Source organism: Argopecten irradians, chromosome 8, assembly GCF_041381155.1.
Source record: "Argopecten irradians isolate NY chromosome 8, Ai_NY, whole genome shotgun sequence".
NCBI lineage: Eukaryota > Metazoa > Mollusca > Bivalvia > Pectinida > Pectinidae > Argopecten > Argopecten irradians.
This window is the reverse complement of record NC_091141.1, coordinates 28,640,161-28,658,694: the sequence shown is the minus strand read 5'-3', so window position 1 is coordinate 28,658,694 and position 18,534 is coordinate 28,640,161. Positions and strand designations below refer to the sequence as shown.

At 37.5% G+C, this 18,534-nt stretch overlaps 1 protein-coding gene across 2 annotated transcripts; it reads left to right on the top strand.

Moving 5' to 3' along the window:
* The first annotated feature begins 12,042 nt into the window (after window positions 1-12,042).
* Window positions 12,043-16,622, top strand: LOC138330068 (uncharacterized). Of its 2 annotated transcripts, none has more exons than XM_069277446.1 (2): window positions 12,043-12,195; window positions 13,809-16,622. In XM_069277446.1, the coding sequence occupies exon 2, from the start codon at window positions 13,818-13,820 to the stop codon at window positions 15,066-15,068; it is 1,251 nt and encodes a 416-aa protein (XP_069133547.1). In that variant the 5' UTR covers window positions 12,043-12,195; window positions 13,809-13,817; the 3' UTR covers window positions 15,069-16,622. The 2 variants fall into 2 exon arrangements, with proteins under 2 accessions (XP_069133547.1, XP_069133548.1); XM_069277447.1 differs by having other exon boundaries at window positions 12,047-12,199.
* Window positions 16,623-18,534: the final 1,912 nt, after the last annotated feature.

Below are 18,534 nucleotides of genomic sequence, written 5' to 3'. Positions count from 1 at the left end.
GCTGAAGCTTCTGAAATATCAATTTAGGTCTCATTCGTTGTTGTTAATCCAAGTAATGTTGTATAATGTAATGTCTTTGCTTTTACAATAAATTGTTTTATATAATCTCGTTATCTGGAATTTTGAAAGGTTATACATTTATAGGAATCATGTGTTTGGGATTTAATTTGAGTTGCTGCAATGAGACCTTTTCAAGTTTTAGATAATGATGTTCACTTGTAATAAAATTGTTTCACTGCTGATGCGGAAGATCTCCAGGAAATGTTCGTGTATCATTCAAAACGCCCCCGATTCTTCCGGCGATGCAGGCTTAACAAGTTCCAAAAAAATATTGAAAAAGATATCTGTTTCTCCTGGATATGCCGATCTAGGAAACCTTCGCTTTCCCATCCTCTATGTTTTATCTTGGAGATACGGGCTCAGCATCTCTGTTTCTACTGACGATACAGTTTTAAGAAGTTCCAGTATATATTGGATTCAGGATATCCAGTATGTAAATAACAACATCGCTATTTTCCCCTGAGATGCGTGCTAAATGCGTTTAAAGAAATCATACCAGTTTGAGCCTTCCAAATATATATAAATTATGCCATTGCTTGGTTATTGTTGCCTTTCTGCTGCTGCAGGCGATGTGGCCTCAACCAGTTTAACGAAATTATTTCATTCTCATTATCTTTTTTTCTGGTAGCGATGCGGCTTTAACTTTTTGTTTTCAGCATATCTGTATTTTGTGGAGATGCGGACAAAACGAGTTCAACGGAACCATATGATTTTAAGCATTTCTGTCTCTGTTGGTGATACAGTACAAATTTCCAGAAATATCGGTTGAAATATTTCCAGTAAAGATCCCATTCACAATATTCGCGTTTCTTATTTCGATGCGGGCCCAAAGGTTCAACGATATCACCTCATTATCAGTATCTCTGTTTCTGTAAGAGATGCAGATTTATGGAGTTTCATGAGATATTTCACTCACAACATAGATGTTTTCCCGATCGAATTCCACAGAATAATCTCTTTCCTAAGCTTTGTTTCTCCCGGATCTTCGAAATCATCTCAGCGTTTGGGTTTCCTCTCAATACTATAACTGAACGAGTTCTCGAAGGCATCTCTTGCTCCCCCAAATCGTCTTGTTTAACCTCTCTGTTTCTCTTAGCGATGCGTGCCCAGTTCAACCGTGCCGAGCCACGCCGTTTAGCGCCGAGTGGGTATATCCAAACTGGCCAACCGAGCAATGCCGAGCCAATCGAACCGAGCTTTCATCGCATCTAATTTTTCCCCTGTTTCTCCTGTCAATTCTGGCTTAACAAATTCAATGAGCCATCTCATTATGTATGTTTCGTCTGGCAATACAGACTTAACAAGTTCAACAAAATCATTTCGCGTTCAGACTCTCTGTTGCCACAGGCGATGTGGCCTCAATGTACTCTACGAAATTATTTCATTCTCGACATCTTTGTTTCTGCTGGCGATGCCGCCTTAACGAGTTCATCTCCTTTTCAGCCTTTCTGTTTCAACTGGCGATGTGGACAGGATGAGCTCAACAAAATTATCTCATTCTCAGCAAATGTGTTTCTGTTGGCGATGAGTAACGAGTTCAAAGAAATCTTCTCACTCACGGCATCTTTGCATTTGTTGGCGATGCGGATTTAAGGAGTTTTAGTAGATGCCTTATACTCATCATCTGAGTTTCGAGTGGGGATGCGAAAATTCAACAAAAATTATCTCTTTTTGAAATGCGGCCTGTAACGAGTTCAACGAAACCATCTTATTTCAGCATCTTGGTTTCTGTTTGAGTTGCGTTCTTTAAAAGTTCAACGAAATCATCTCACTCCCAGTATCTTTATTTCTGTTGGCGATTTGGACATAACGAGTTCAACGTAATCATCTCACTCTTTACATCATTATTTCTGTTGGTGATGTGGCAATAACGAATTCATCGAAATCACCACACTCTCAGCATCTCTGTTTCTGTTGGCGATGTGGACAAAACGAGTTCAAGAAAACCATATCATTTCAACATCTTGGTTTCTGTTGGCGATGTGGACATAATCTCAGCATCTTTGTTTATGTTGGCGAAGCGGCCTCAAAGAGGTCAAAATCATCTCACTCCCAGTACTTTATTTCTGTTGGCGATGTGGTCATAACTTGTTCAACGAAATCATCTAATTTTCTGCATCTTTGTTTCTGTTGGCGATGTTGATATAAGTAGTCCATCGCAATCATTCCACTCTCAGCATTTTTTTTTCTGTTTGCGATCTTCACATAACGAGTTCAACGAAATCATCTCACTCTCAATATTTTTGTTTTTATAGGCGGTGCAGATTCACGGAAGTTTACTAGATATTGACTAATGAAGTTACAGGAAATGTCTCGCTCTCATCATCCGAATTTCTATTTTTGATGCAAAATGCAACAATATCATCCGATGCTGAACATCTCTGAATCTCCTGGTGATGCGGACTTAATGTATTCATGGACCAGAAGGTAATGGCTTAGGATTTGTGGGAAATATTTCAATTACAACATCGGTGTTTTTTCCTGTCGATGCGGCTAAATTATCCCATTCTCCACCCCTGTTTCTCCTTGATATGCCTTCGTGATATGCCGTTTTTACTAGATGTACAAAATTATCATATTCCCATGCTGTATTTTCTTTTTTCTTGGAGATGTGGGCTTTATGCGTTCCACGAATAAATCTTTCCTCAATCTGTCTGTTTCTCATGGTGACGCCGGTTTAACGAATTCTACGAAATCATCAACCCCAACAGCTATGTGTTTTACCTGACACGTCAAACAATATGCTATGGTGAAGAATACTTGTTAAAATGTGATCTTTTATCAGATGATCAATTTCTCGTCTGTGATTTCTTATAATACTTCGCTAGGTTGTCTCATGATGGTAGTATTACCCGACTGTACATGTGGAAGGAGGTTATATGTTGGCGATGCAGACATAACGAGTACAGCGAACTCATCTTATTCTATGTATCTTTGTGTCTGTTGGCGTTGTGGATAAATGAACCCATTTCATTCTCAGCATCTCTATTTCTTTTGTCGATGCGACCTTAAAGAGTTCATCGAAATCATCTCACTCTCAGCATCTTTGTGTCTGTTGGTGATGTTGATTTAACGAGTTCAACGAAATCAGCTAATTTACAACATTTTTGTTGTCTGATGGAGTTGCGGCGTTAAAGAGTTTTACAAAATCATCTCACTCTAATAATCATTGTTTCTGTTGGCGATCTGGAAATAACGAGTTCAGAGAAATCATTTCATTTCAGCATTTATGTTTCTGTTGGTGATGTGGAAGAAACGAGTTCAACGAAATCATTTCACTCTCAGCATCTTTGTTTCTGGTGGCGATGTAGACAAAAAGAGTTCAATGAAACCATCTTATTCTCAGCATCTCTATTTAAGTTTAGGATGTGAGCATAACGAGTTCAACGAAATCATTTAACTCTCAGCATCTCTGTTTCTGTTGGAGCCTTATAGAGTTCAATGAAATCATGTCACTCTCAACATTATTGGATTGCAGATTTACAGAGTTTTAGAAGATATTAATTAATGAAGTTTAGGAAAATGTCTCGCTCTCGTCATCCAAATTTCTACTTGCGATGCAAAATTAAACAAAATCATCTGATGTTGAGCATCTCTGAATCCCCTGGTGATGAGGACCTCATGTATTCCTAGACTAGAAAATTATGGGTTAGGAGGTTCAGGAAATATTTGAATTACAACATCGGTGTTTTTTCCTGTCGATGCGGCTTAATTGTCTCATTCTCAACATCTGTTTCTTCTTGATATGCTTCCTTCATATGCCGTTTTTACTAGATGTACAAAATTATCGCTTTCTCATGCTGTATTTTCTTTTCTCTTGGAGATGCGGGCTTAACGCGTTTAATAAATGTATCTTTTCTGAAATTTTCTGCTTCTCGTGGAGACGCCGGTTTAACGAATTCTACGAAATCATCAACCCCAACCGTTATGTGTTTTACCTGACACGTTAAACAATATGCTATGGTTAAGAATACTTGTTAAATTGTGACCTTTTATCAGACGATCAACTTCTCGTCTGTGCTTTCTTATAATACTTCGCTAGGTTGTCTCCTGATGGTAGCATTACCCAACTGTACGTGTGGAAGGAGGTTATAAACATGTGCGGATGCTGCAACCTAGTAGCCTCGTGACCTGATCATTTGGAATGTTTAAGGCCATAAGCTCCTTGCTGTGAGCTGGATGCGGCCTTTTATATCCACAAAATTCATAGTTTAGAAGTAGATAAGCTGCCTCTGGTGATGAGGACTTCAAGTTTTCCTAGACCGGAAGGTAATGGGTTAGGAGTTTCAGGAAATATTTGAATTACAACATCGGTGTTTTTTTTCCTGTTGATATCGCTAAATTATCTTATTCTCAACCTCTGTGTCTCCTTGATATGCTTTCTTGATCAACCATTTTTACTAAATGTGCAAAATTATTGCTTTCTCATGCTGTATTTTCTTTTCCCTTGGAGATGGAATCCTCGTTTAAATGTAACCTTTTATCAGACGATCAATTTCTCGTCTGTGATTTCTTATAATACTTCGCTAGGTTGTCTCCTGATGGTAGCATTACCCGACTGTACGTGTGGAAGGAGGTTATAAACATGTGCGGATGCTGCAACCTAGTAGCCTCGTGACCTGATCATTTGGAATGTTTAAGGCCATAAGCTCCTTGCTATGAGCTGGATGCGGCCTTTTATATCCACAAAGTTCATAGTTTAGAAGTAGATAAGCTGCCTCTGCTACTTTTGGGTGGTCACACTCATTCCTTATGGTCAGTAAAGTTGAAAATAGTAAAAAAAAATTAAAACTAACGCAATGGTCACATTTTGATGAATATTCTTCTACTGTGTTTCAAAACAATATCTGATTCCTCAAAATAACTTTCTTTTCAAAGCAATATCTGTTTCCTAAAAATACCTGTCTTAATGACTTTGAAGGAGTTCCAGAAAATATCTCTTTCTCATCTTTGCTATTTCCCCTAGCAATGCGGGCTTAATGCGTTTTATGAAATCATATCAGTTTTAGCCTTTCTCATTCTTATGCCATTGCGTGGTTACTATCTTCAACGAAATCATCTCACTCTTAGCATTTTTATTTCTGTTGGCGATATTGACATAACGAGTTTAACGAAATCATTTTACTCTCTGCATCTTTGTTTCTGTTGGTGATGTCGACATACCGAGTTCAGCGAAAACATCTCACTCTCAGCATCTCTTTTTGTGTTGGCAATTTGGACATAACGAGTTCAACGAAAACATATCTTTTCAGCATCTTTGTTTCTGTTGGCGATGCGGATTTAAGGAGTTTTAGTATATGTCTCATACTCATCATCAAAATGTCTAGTGGGGATGCAAAATTCAACGAAATCACCTAATGTTGAGCATCTCTGATTCTCTTGGTGATGCGGCCTGTAACGAGTTCAACGGAATCATCTCATTTCAGCATCTGGGGTTCTGATGGCGATATGCACATGACGATTTCAGCGAAATTATCTCATTTCAGCATTTATGTTTGAGTTGGTGATGTGGAAGAAACGAGTTCAACGAACTAATTTCACCCTCAGTATCTTTACTTCTGTTGACGATGTGGCCTTAAAGAGTTCAACGACATCATCTCATTCTCAGTATCTTTGTGTCTGTTGGCGATGTGGATTTAACGAGTTCAACGAAATCAGCTAATTTGCAACATTTTCGTTTTCTATTGGCGATGCGGCGATAAAGAGTTTTACCAAATCATCTTACTCCAATCATCTTTGTTTCTGTTGGCGATGTTGACATAGCGACTTCAATGAAATCATCTCATTCTCAGCATCTCTATTTCTGTTTTCGATTCGAGCATAACGAGTTCAACGAAATCATTTCACTCTCAGCATCGTTTCTGTTGGTGATGTGGAAGAAACGAGTTCAACCGAATCATCTTTTCAGCATTTCTGTTTCTTTTGTTGATGTTGAAGAAACAAGTTCAACGAATATATTTCACTTTCAGCATCTTTGTGTCTGTTGGCGTTGTGGATAAACGAGTTAATGAAATCATTACATTTTCAGCATCTCTATTTCTGTTGCCGATGCGGCCTTAAAGAGTTCAACGCAATAATCTCACTCTCAGCATATTTGTTTCTGTTGGCGATATAGACAAAAACAATTTAATGAAATCATCTCATTCTCAGTATCTTTGCGTCTGTTGACGATGTAGATTTAACGAGTTCAACGAAATCAGCTAATTTGCAACATTTTAGTTTTCTTATGGAGTAGCGGCGTTAAAGAGTTTTACCAAATCATCTCACTCCAACCATCTTTGTTTCTATTGGCGATGTTGACATAAAGAGTTCAAGGAAATCATCTCATTCTCAGCATCACTGTTTTCTGTTGACGATGTGGCCTTAAAGAGTTCATCGAAATCATCTCACTCTCAGCATGATGCAGATTTACGGAGTTTTAGTAGATATTGACTAATGAAGATTTGGGAATAGTCTCGCTCTTGTCATCCAAATTTCTACTTGCGAATGCAAATTTCAACAAAATAATCTGATGTTGAGCGTCTCTGAATCTCCTGGTGATGAGGACTTCATGTATTCCTAGACCGGAAGTTTATGGGTTAGGAGTTTCAGGAAATATTTGAATTACAACATCGGTGTTTTTTTTCCTGTCGATATCGCTAAATTATCTTATTCTCAACCTCTGTTTCTCCTTGATATGCTTTCTTGATCAACCATTTTTACTAGATGTACAAAATTATTGCTTTCTCATGCTGTATTTTCTTTTCCCTTGGAGATGGAATACTTGTTTAAATGTGACCTTTTATCATCAGACGATCAATTTCTCGTCTGTGATTTCTTATAATACTTCGCTAGGTTGTCTCCTGATGGTAGCATTACCCGACTGTACGTGTGGAAGGAGGTTATAAACATGTGCGGATGCTGCAACCTAGTAGCCTCGTGACCTGATCATTTGGAATGTTTAAGGCCATAAGCTCCTTGCTATGAGCTGGATGCGGCCTTTTATATCCACAAAGTTCATAGTTTAGAAGTAGATAAGCTGCCTCTGCTACTTTTGGGTGGTCACACTCATTCCTTATGGTCAGTAAAGTTGAAAATAGTAAAAAAAAATAAAAACTAACTCAATGGTCACATTTTGATGAATATTCTTCTACTGTGTTTCAAAACAATATCTGATTCCTCAAAATAACTTTCTTTTCAAAGCAATATCTGTTTCCTAAAAATACCTGTCTTAATGACTTTGAAGGAGTTCCAGAAAATATCTCTTTCTCATCTTTGCTATTTCCCCTAGCAATGCGGGCTTAATGCGTTTTATGAAATCATATCAGTTTTAGCCTTTCTCATTCTTATGCCATTGCGTGGTTACTATCTTCAACGAAATCATCTCACTCTTAGCATTTTTATTTCTGTTGGCGATATTGACATAACGAGTTTAACGAAATCATTTTACACTCTGCATCTTTGTTTTTGTTGGTGATGTCGACATACCGAGTTCAGCGAAAAACATCTCACTCTCAGCATCTCTTTTTGTGTTGGCAATTTGGACATAACGAGTTCAACGAAAACATATCTTTTCAGCATCTTTGTTTCTGTTGGCGATGCGGATTTAAGGAGTTTTAGTATATGTCTCATACTCATCATCAAAATGTTTAGTGGGGATGCAAAATTCAACGAAATCACCTAATGTTGAGCATCTCTGATTCTCTTGGTGATGCGGCCTGTAACGAGTTCAACGGAATCATCTCATTTCAGCATCTGGGGTTCTGATGGCGATATGCACATGACGATTTCAGCGAAATTATCTCATTTCAGCATTTATGTTTGAGTTGGTGATGTGGAAGAAACGAGTTCAACGAACTAATTTCACCCTCAGTATCTTTGTGTCTGTTGGCGATGTGGCCTTAAAGAGTTCAACGAAATCAGCTAATTTGCAACATTTTCGTTTTCTATTGGCAATGCGGCGATAAAGAGTTTTACCAAATCATCTTACTCCAATCATCTTTGTTTCTGTTGGCGATATTGACATAGCGACTTCAATAAAATCATCTCATTCTCAGCATCTCTATTTCTGTTTTCGATTCGAGCATAACGAGTTCAACGAAATCATTTCACTCTCAGCATCGTTATTTGTGGACATACCGAGTTCAGCGGAATCATCTGATTTCAGCATTTCTGTTTCTTTTGTTGATGTTGAAGAAACAAGTTCAACGAATATATTTCACTTTCAGCATCTTTGTGTCTGTTGGCGTTGTGGATAAACGAGTTAAATGAAATCATATCATTTTCAGCATCTCTATTTCTGTTGCCGATGCGGCCTTAAAGAGTTCAACGCAATAATCTCACTCTCAGCATATTTGTTTCTGTTGGCGATATAGACAAAAACAATTTAATGAAATCATCTCATTCTCAGTATCTTTGCGTCTGTTGATGATGTAGATTTAACGAGTTCAACGAAATCAGCTAATTTGCAACATTTTAGTTTTCTTATGGAGTAGCGGCGTTAAAGAGTTTTACCAAATCATCTCACTCCAACCATCTTTGTTTCTATTGGCGATGTTGACATAAAGAGTTCAAGGAAATCATCTCATTCTCAGCATCACTGTTTCTGTTGACGATGTGGCCTTAAAGAGTTCATCGAAATCATCTCACTCTCAGCATGATGCAGATTTACGGAGTTTTAGTAGATATTGACTAATGAAGATTTTGGAATAGTCTCGCTCTTGTCATCCAAATTTCTACTTGCGATGCAAATTTCAACAAAATAATCTGATGTTGTGCGTCTCTGAATCTGCTGGTGAGGAGGACTTCATGTATTCCTAGACCAGAAGTTTATGGGTTAGGAGTTTCAGGAAATATTTGAATTACAACATCGGTGTTTTTTCCTGTCGATGTGGCTAAATTATGTCATTCTCAGCCTCTGTTTCTCCTTGATATGCTTCCTTGATATGCCGTTTTTACTAGATGTACAAAATAATTGCTTTTTCATGCTGTGTTTTCTTTTCTGTTGGAGATGCGGGCTTAACCAGTTTAATAAATGTATCTTTTCTGAACTCTCGTGGAGACGCCGGTTTAACGAATTCTACGAAATCATCAACCCGAACCACTATGTGTTTTACCTGACACATCAAACAATATGCTATGGTGAAGAATACTTGTTAAAATGTGATCTTTTATCAGATGATCAACTTCTCGTCTGTGATTTCTTATAATACTTCGCTAGGTTGTCTCCTGATGGTAGCATTACCCGACTGTTCATGTGGAAGGAGGTTAGAAACATGTGCGGATGCTGCAACCTAGTAGCCTCGTGACCTGATCATTTGGAATGTTTAAGGCCATAAGCTCCTTGCTATGAGCTGGATGCGGCCTTTTATATCCACAAAGTTCATAGTTTAGAAGTAGATAAGCTGCCTCTGCTACTTTTGGGTGGTCACACACATTCCTTATGGTCAGTAAAGTTGAAAAAAAGTAAGGAAACCAAAACCCAAATCAATGGTCACATTTTGATGAATATTCTTCTACTGTGTTTCAAAACAATGTCTGATTCATCAAAATAACTTTCTTTTCAAAGCAATATCTGTTTCCTAAAAATACCTGTCTTAATGACTTTGAAGGAGTTCCAGAAAATATCTCTTTCTCATCTTTGCTATTTCCCCTAGCAATGCGGGCTTAATGCGTTTTATGAAATCATATCAGTTTTAGCCTTTCTCATTCTTATGCCATTGCGTGGTTACTATCTTCAACGAAATCATCTCACTCTCAGCATTTTTATTTCTGTTGGCGATATTGACATAACGAGTTTAACGAAATCATTTTACTCTCTGCATCTTTGTGTCTGTTGGTGATGTCGACATACCGAGTTCAGCGAAAACATCTCACTCTCAGCATCTCTTTTTGTGTTGGCAATTTGGACATAACGAGTTCAACGGAAACATATCTTTTCAGCATCTTTGTTTCTGTTGGCGATGCGGATTTAAGGAGTTTTAGTATATTTCTCATACTCATCATCAAAATGTCTAGTGGGGATGCAGAATTCAACGAAATCAGCTCATGTTGAACATCTCTAATTCTCTTGGTGATGCGGCCTGTAACGAGTTCAACAAAATCATCTCATTTCAGCGTCTGGGATTCTGATGGCGATATGCACATGACGATTTCAGCGAAATTATCTCATTTCAGCATTTATGTTTGAGTTGGTGATGTGGAAGAAACGGGTTTAACGAAAATATTTCACTTTCAGCATCTTTGTGTCTGTTTTCGATGCGGCCTTAAAGAGTTTAATGAAATCATCTCACTCTCAGCATCTTTTTTCTGTTTGCGATGCGGCCTTAAAGAGTTTAATGAAATCATCATACTCTCAGCATCGTTATTTCTGTTGGCGATGTTGACATAACGAGGTCAACGTATTTTCAGCATCTCTGTTTCTGTCGGCGCTGCGGCCTTAGAGAGTTCATTAGTTTTGTTGGCTATGAGTTTTAGTAGATATTGACTAATGAAGATTCAGGAAATGTCTCGCTCTCGTCATCCAAATTGCTACTTGCGATGCAACATTCAACAAAAATCATCAGATGTTGAGCGTCTCTGAATCTGCTGGTAATGAGGACGTCATGTATTCCTAGACCAAAAGGTTATGGGTTGGGTTAGGAGTTTCAGGAAATATTTGAATTACAACATAGGTGTTTTTTCCTGTCGATATCGCTAAATTATCTCATTCTCAACCTCTGTTTCTCCTACCAAAACAAACTAAATGGTCACATTTTGATGAATATTTTTCTAGTGTGTTTCAAAACAATATCTGATTCGTCACAAAATCTATTTTGTTAAAGCAATATCTGTTTCGTAAAAAGTACCTATGTTAATGATTTTGACCTTTGCACATCTTTGTTATTTCACCTAGCAATGCGGGCTCAATGCGTTTTATTAAATCATAAGTTTCATCTTCTTATGCCGTTGCGTGGTTCATCGAAATCATCTTACTCTCAGCATCTTTGTTTCTGTTGGCGATGTGGACAAATCGAGTTCAACGAAATCAACTAATTTTCATGCTTAAATAGTTCAACGAAATAATATCACTCTCAGCATCTTCGTTTCTGTTTACGAAGCTGCCTTAAAGAATTCAACGAAATCATCTTACTCCCATCATCTCTATTTCTGTTTGCGATGTTTGTGATTTCAACGAAATCACTGGATATCAGGTGGATTATTTGATAAAATAATTTACTGAACTTACTAATACACCAGAAAGTGTTATACTCCGAGAAGTGATAACACATGACAGGATACACAATTCAGATAAACATAAAAATAGTATTCTATGAAATGACTAATCGAATCTTTCCCTACCTAGAGGGTGTGACAACGAAATTACAACCCGAGGGGTAATTCATGAACGTCTAACCCGAGGCTTGCCGAGAGGTGGACATTCAGGAATTGCCCCGAGGGTTGTGATTTCGTTGTCATACTCTCATTGGCAGGGGAATTATTCTTTGTCTTCCACATACAAAAGAAAAACTAGTGATAATATCCTAAAAAGAAGCATTTTCACGGCAAGCCAAGGACACACCGCATGAAGTCATGACGTCACGCAATTGTCTTCAGGTTCAAAAGTTAGTGCGCGCAATCTGTCATACCCTAGAGGTTGACAGAGAAACCTCCCACGGCTAAAACCAGTGACATATCAGTGAAAGGTGGGAGAGGGGTAGATCTCTGACAAACCATAGTCAGGGACCACTAGTAAATCGAACTGTCACAGTTCTAATTTATTCACTGTTGACTTCAGTTGGAAATTTTGACATAACCCGGACATAACATCATTTTTTAAGATAATCATGTGCGACTGATATTCTGAAGATCTGTTTGAGATTAAACATGTTTATTTATACACAGGTTGAATAATTATCATGTGCAAATAACTTAACGCTAAAATGACGTTATGTTTTTTTATTCTTAGATGAAGGCTTCTTACACCTACATGTTCTACTGATCTACCTACGTTACACATGAGTGAACACATCTCATCCAATGATATGTCTATAATACAGGTGAAAAAGGAAAAATGTATATGTCGTGACTAATCTTTATTTATACTTCCTGGATTTTTCATCAAAGTTTTAGCCCGTTTGTTGTTCCTTCAGTAAACCCTGAACTGTGACGGCATATGTAAGTATGTCATACTTTATAAAAGCACTTGAGGTAAAATGTTCCATTGTATCACAGAACTGGTGTATCTTCTGTATGTTATCTTGGTCATCGAGCGATGTATGTATCTCTTAACTTACAATGATTTCCTCTTGACTGATCAACATTTTGAGAACGTCCTAACTAGTACTGCCTCCAATCTCGGAACTTACTTCTTATAGCTTATAAATAAAAGTCTTGTCAGATAGCTTTATATCAGAACTCTGTGATGACAGCATGTAAATTCCTGAGGTGTCCTGATAGGATTTACAAAGGTGTTACCATGTGTCTTCAAGTACTCTTGTGTGTAGAAGGAAATGTGTATCATGCGTGGGTGTGTATGTGTATTTCGATTACTTTTCTGAATTTCTCTGTAATAATGGGAACTTGGACTAATTCAATAAATCAAGATTGTATTTCACTATATGGACATATGATACGTCAGAACAGGTATATTATCTGCATAATAAAATCTGCGACAGTCATTTGCATGACAATATCAAAAACACTCGATCTGTATGTTTATTGTTAAATGAAATCCTGCTATAGACACCTGTAAGCACGGCTATTTGGTGACAGAAATATGTACCGAGCTCTGTGAATTTACTTAACAAAAAAGATACATTTTTTTTCATAGTTTGATAAAATATACAAATAGCACAACAATCTACGAGTCAATATAAAAGGTTAGTACATCACGTGACAGAATACATAATTCTGATTGGCTACACACATGGATACTATTTGCAATAGTGCCCGGGCAAGCGGGCACTATTGAAGTGGCGCGACATTGAACGTGAATGTATTGTGACGTCACCATTACATGACGTCATTATAACGTTGCGCTTCGACCAAGACGTCAAAATGGCGGACAGGCTGTTGTGTGCGGAGATGGAAGCAAATATTGCTTTTCTACAGAATACAGTTCACTTATGTTCAATATTAATCTACTTTTAATCTTCATGAAGCTGAATCCCGTTTTAAAGAAAACACATCTTTCTGCAACAATTTATATGTTGTACTTTTAATGTAACAGCGTGGTGTGGAAATGGAGATACCGTTGCGAGGTGTCGATTGACGTGCTTCTGTTACGATGACATGAAAACGGGTCTCATGTGAGGGTGATGTACTAAACCCATTATGGCCTGTTTAAGAGGGCACTATTGCCTCAAAGTATTGTCTCGTGATAGGATAGTGCCCTCGCCTTCGGCTCGAGTACTATTCCATCCCTCGACAATACTATGAGGCAATAGTACCCTCTTAACCAGGCCATAATAGATAATTAGGTCCGATGCATAGATGGTTGTTACGTTTTCTGAGTGTGTGTTTAGGGGCTGTAGTGTAATTTTTATATCTCCCTTATAATGGCTATCTCTTGTCATTTTATTTGATTTTTATTAAACATGGTAGTAAACGCAGAATAAAACGTCCAGGGCAAATTCGGCGTTCATTCCAGACGTTAAACAGGAAACCAATTCTTCCGCGGTAATAGGTAAAATAAGTAAAATCTTACTCTGCTATCTACAATCACTAGATTAATTCACACTATGAAACAAATTTAATAGGGGTCTTTATCTTTTTTGTTTGTTTTTCAGACTTTTCTCATGGACACAATACAACAGAAAGTTGTACAGACATTGTTTTCATTTCTCGTAGACAATGTGGACCCTCGGTATATCATGGCGGAGCTGTTCAGGCGAAGGGGGATGTCTCGGCAACTGATGCAAAAAATAAACAGTGACAACTGCAGTCATCATCGCTCCTTAACATTTTTCCTGGAGATCGTGGATACATGTCCATTTCACGTTCTTGTAAACTGTCTGAGATATACACAACACACATTTGTGGCTGTGAGATTGGTTGACACGTATCAGAGAATGAAAAAGGAGGACAATACAAGTATGCCCGTTCAATCAGCAATGAACCAGTGTCTTGACATTTCAGATGAGAAATATGTGTACGAAGAGTTAAGGCTGTATAGAGACAATGGTGCCATTGACACACTTGAACGGAGAGTTAGCAGTATTGTGTGGAAATGGAATACCGACTACAAAACTCGAGCACAGTCGGTGGAAAAGGCACGAGTAGCGCGGGTCGTTATGGACGCTAAATTGGCCTGGTTGCGGTTCTTGTTGGAAGCAGATAAACCATGTGATGTCCTTCAACAAATCCATGATGTAGGGAGTTTGATTGTTCATACAGAACATCCACTGACGTCGACGATCATGGTTATGGCTGCTCAGGCGCAAATGTTAATGTTTCCAAAGGGCTATGATATGGAGGATATCGTGCATAAATACAACAGCATCAGATTGGTAGCAACGTCTCTAAGATTGGATGCTATGCATCTAGTGAATTTCTACGTGGCAGAGTTCTGCATTGACTGCATATCATATGAACGAACGGGGAAGCAAGAGATCAAGGATAGAATGAAAACCTTACTTGAGAGAATGATCAACACAGTTGACAATTTGCCCGATGTAAACAAAGTAGATGAGCAGTATCGATCAGCGTTCATTAGAAGATGTCTGTTGGTGAAAGTGCTTCTTTACCTTGGTATGACTCACAGAGGCAAGCCTGTTACTGGCTCCGTGTCAGGAAACGACTTAACGTCTGCGAGCATGGTTCTCCAGCAGGTCTTCAAAGACTGGGGAAAGCTAGAAATCAAGTGGCAGATGTTGTTTTATGTAGCAAAGGCGAGGTTGCGACTGCAAGAAGGGAGGAATGAAGACGCCCTAAAACAGGCAGAGCTAGCCCAGCAGTTGTCCAATGAGCTCCATCATTCGGAAGAGAGGCGGAATATCAGTGAACTTGTACAAAATGTTAGGCGCACATTAATCGCGGGTTCAGAATAGTAATCAAGGTATTATCATCATTTGAGCTATGCTTTGATTGTTCGTAAAATATTTGTCAAGCAGAAACGAAATTTGAAATTAATGTTTTAAACTAACAATTTAACCCCAATAATACATTCTTGATGTGGAAGCTATTGAAGATGTCACTGCAATAGCTTGAAGTAGTATGTAAAGATTAATCTTAAACGTGGACATAAAACGGCAAAGAAGGCTTCTTACAGAAATCAGTACCAAGCACGAGTTTAATGGAAAAAGTCATGCATTAAGATTTCTCCGATTGTGGGGTATTCGGTTACACGTATTCGTAAGATTATACGCAGATAAAGATGGTGTAATTTATGTAGCGTTACCAGGCCATAGTTATGAAAATTTAATTTAGGTTAAGTCATGATCATTGCACATATGCACATACATATAATTTTCAAATATATCTTCAGGCAGTTGATCAAGGAACATCGTCTTAGAAGTCCATATATGACGTTATTTCATATCTAGGAGGTTGTTATTCAATCATTGCCTGACGCCACTTTGGAATCGTGATCTTTACGCCATTCCTGTTTCCTGGTATCTAATATATAAGATACTCGGGATATTCTTTAAATACACTCTACTTCACACACTCCACAGGACACCACACTACAGGCACACCACAGCATGGAAATAATTTTATAGAATGTATTTAGTAGACGAAGAAGTTGTTATTGTAATCCCCGTCAGGATGTATAGGGCTATACGATCCTTTAGCAACTATGCTAATTATGCATATCGAATCAAATTAAAACCATGGAAAAGAAGACAAAGCCTTCATCATCATTATTGTTCAACGAACAGCTACCAACAATGTCATTGTTTGAAACATCAACAAACAACAAAACTATACTTTTATTACATTTATTAATTAGATAGAATATATAAAGCCTACAATTATTATAATTGATGATACCACTTTTTTAATCCTAAAATGTTATATATAACAGCAGACCGGTAATATCCCATCCCCTTGAAACTGATATTGCACCCCCTCCCCACGCGAAAGATACTTCATCCCTTCAACGTGACATCGTACCCTATAGAAAGCGATATCACACCCATCTTAATTTTCAGATTTTGACTTTTTCGCTGATTTTCCTCCGATACTAGTGTACGAAATCTATGATTGTAACATAAGCCGTTGACTGCTCAGTCGGAAAATCGACGTCGATGACAATTTCAAATTCCCAATTAAGAAAGTGATTGAACAACTGCGCCTTGCCAACCTCCACTGTTAGGACATAAAGTCTATTGATCTACATATATTTCGAGTTAAATTATTGCGGTCATTCTTGTGATATCATTTCGTAGGAACTTATGACTTGTATTTACACTCACACGGTTGTATGAAAATTCAAATACTAGAATTTTATTAATGTTAACTCATTAAGGTATTACACGCCTTTTCCACCATATTGGATGTGATAAGGATACGGATCTTTCGTGTGCTGACGTTTAAGGTAAAGGATAATTCAGGGCGACTGTTTAACACCTGTAAGAATTTTATTTGTATAAACTGTACATAAAATATATATATATTGGTGCGTCATAATAGTACTTGCTGACGTTATTGCATGATATCGTAAAAAGGCGACTAAATTTAGAATATTAGTTTTTCTAATCTATTTTTTCTTCATAACGTCTCTTGGAAGCCTTTCAATATCAACGAATACCATTTTATAGTCATGAATCTTGTTATGTTCTAATAAAAACAGTGAAAATATGGTCATTAGACTTTGTTCCATAATTGATTTTAAAAGAATATAAGTTGTATCTGGTCTTTTTGAACATATTTAAACCCTCAGATTGCCACAAATTTACGTAAGTCCGCCTTAAAACAGATATTCAACATCATTTGCACGCAGACTAGAATGTGAATCTGGCGCACTCTCAAACATGGTTTGCATTGTATGTGTTTTTAAAACAGAAAATGTATAAAGTCTATCAACACAGCTACTTAATGATACGATAAGATCTACAAACACGTAAACTGATCAACAACGAATTACATAAAATTTAACTAAAACACATCACATATGTATTTACATTTTGTATATTATCTTAAAGTTGTATTTCTTGTAATTTTCACTGTAACGATATGTCGTTTTAACATTTTATGTTTGAATATGGACATGTAACTTGATGATTTAGCTCCCCAAAACCATATGTCAGTATATAAAAGAGCCGAAATATAGTGATCATATATTCCTGGTTTTGAATAAAACGCAGTCAGTCTCCGCCATATTCAGTATCTTCGGGTTTTGTCGGAATTCCGAAGCGTATCAGGTGACTGACGTCCTGCACGTGGTGAATCAGGTAACTAGCGTAAGCGCACGTGTTTGTTTTGCGTTTTCCTTCTGGCTAATATGAGCAAATCGTGCTGGTTTATGTCCACAGAGCGAGTATTTTAAACATCGAATTCACACTTTGCCGTAATTCAATATTGCGTGTATCAAAAATTGTAATGTGCGAGCATTAATATCTTTTCACTTGGTTTCACAACTCTCGTGTTACTTCCAGATTGTCGCGACGATGTTCGGAAGAGTTCGGAATGATGTGGTATCTTTCGAGCCTATTTTTTACGTGTACACGTTAAAAAGATTTTTTCACTTTTAAAATTAAAATACTTCCAGTGCTGCAACTTAATAAAAAGTGGTAAAATTAAAAAGTTTAAACCTCGCACAGACGGAGAAAAATGTGTATAACACCTATACAGTTTTTACTATGACAAAAAGAGCGAAAGTGATAGACCATACAACTTTAATTTAAGTGTCGGCCGCCAAAAAATATTTGGCGGCCGCCACTTAGTTGCCGCCGAATAAAACATTTTCGTTCTCCTGAAAAATACTTCTCTAAGTTAGCCTCCGTAATAATCCGTGTACCTGCCTATTTATAGTTACTACCGCGACCGGTTTACCTGAACTCTACTGCATGAAACACAAACTACTGTCAACGTTAGTAAGGAGAACAATTAACAATCACAAGAACTCAAAGCGAGTGACTACAGAAAATGCAATAAATATTTAAGTTCTCATCAACGGCCCATCTAAAAAAATCGTAAAAAACATAACTATTTTTAACATATTGATTGGTTCATTGGCTTGTGAATAAACTGGAAATCACCAGCAAAGCAGTTTGCTTTGTGGTAAACTATTTATAAAGATGACAGTTAAATAAAAATAGGTATGAATCGTTTTTAAATAATCGCAGAATCGGTATCAACAGTGAAATGATGAATATGCATCCCGAAATAAACGCCGGCTTCGAGACAAGAGAATTAAGGAATGTGTAGGAATAGATCCTGTGACATACCAATCTTTAAATAGAAGTGAGTAAATGGCGTAATTATCGTTCCTTACTTCTAAATGTGCCATTGCTTTTCAGGCGACGGTATAGTTGTCAAACAGGTCTATATTAGTTAAGCGAGTTCTATGTG

What these genes read in the sequence shown, in the direction of transcription:
- LOC138330068 (XM_069277446.1), top strand. Translation starts at nt 13,818, where the DNA reads ATGGACACAATACAACAGAAAGTTGTACAGACATTGTTTTCATTTCTC.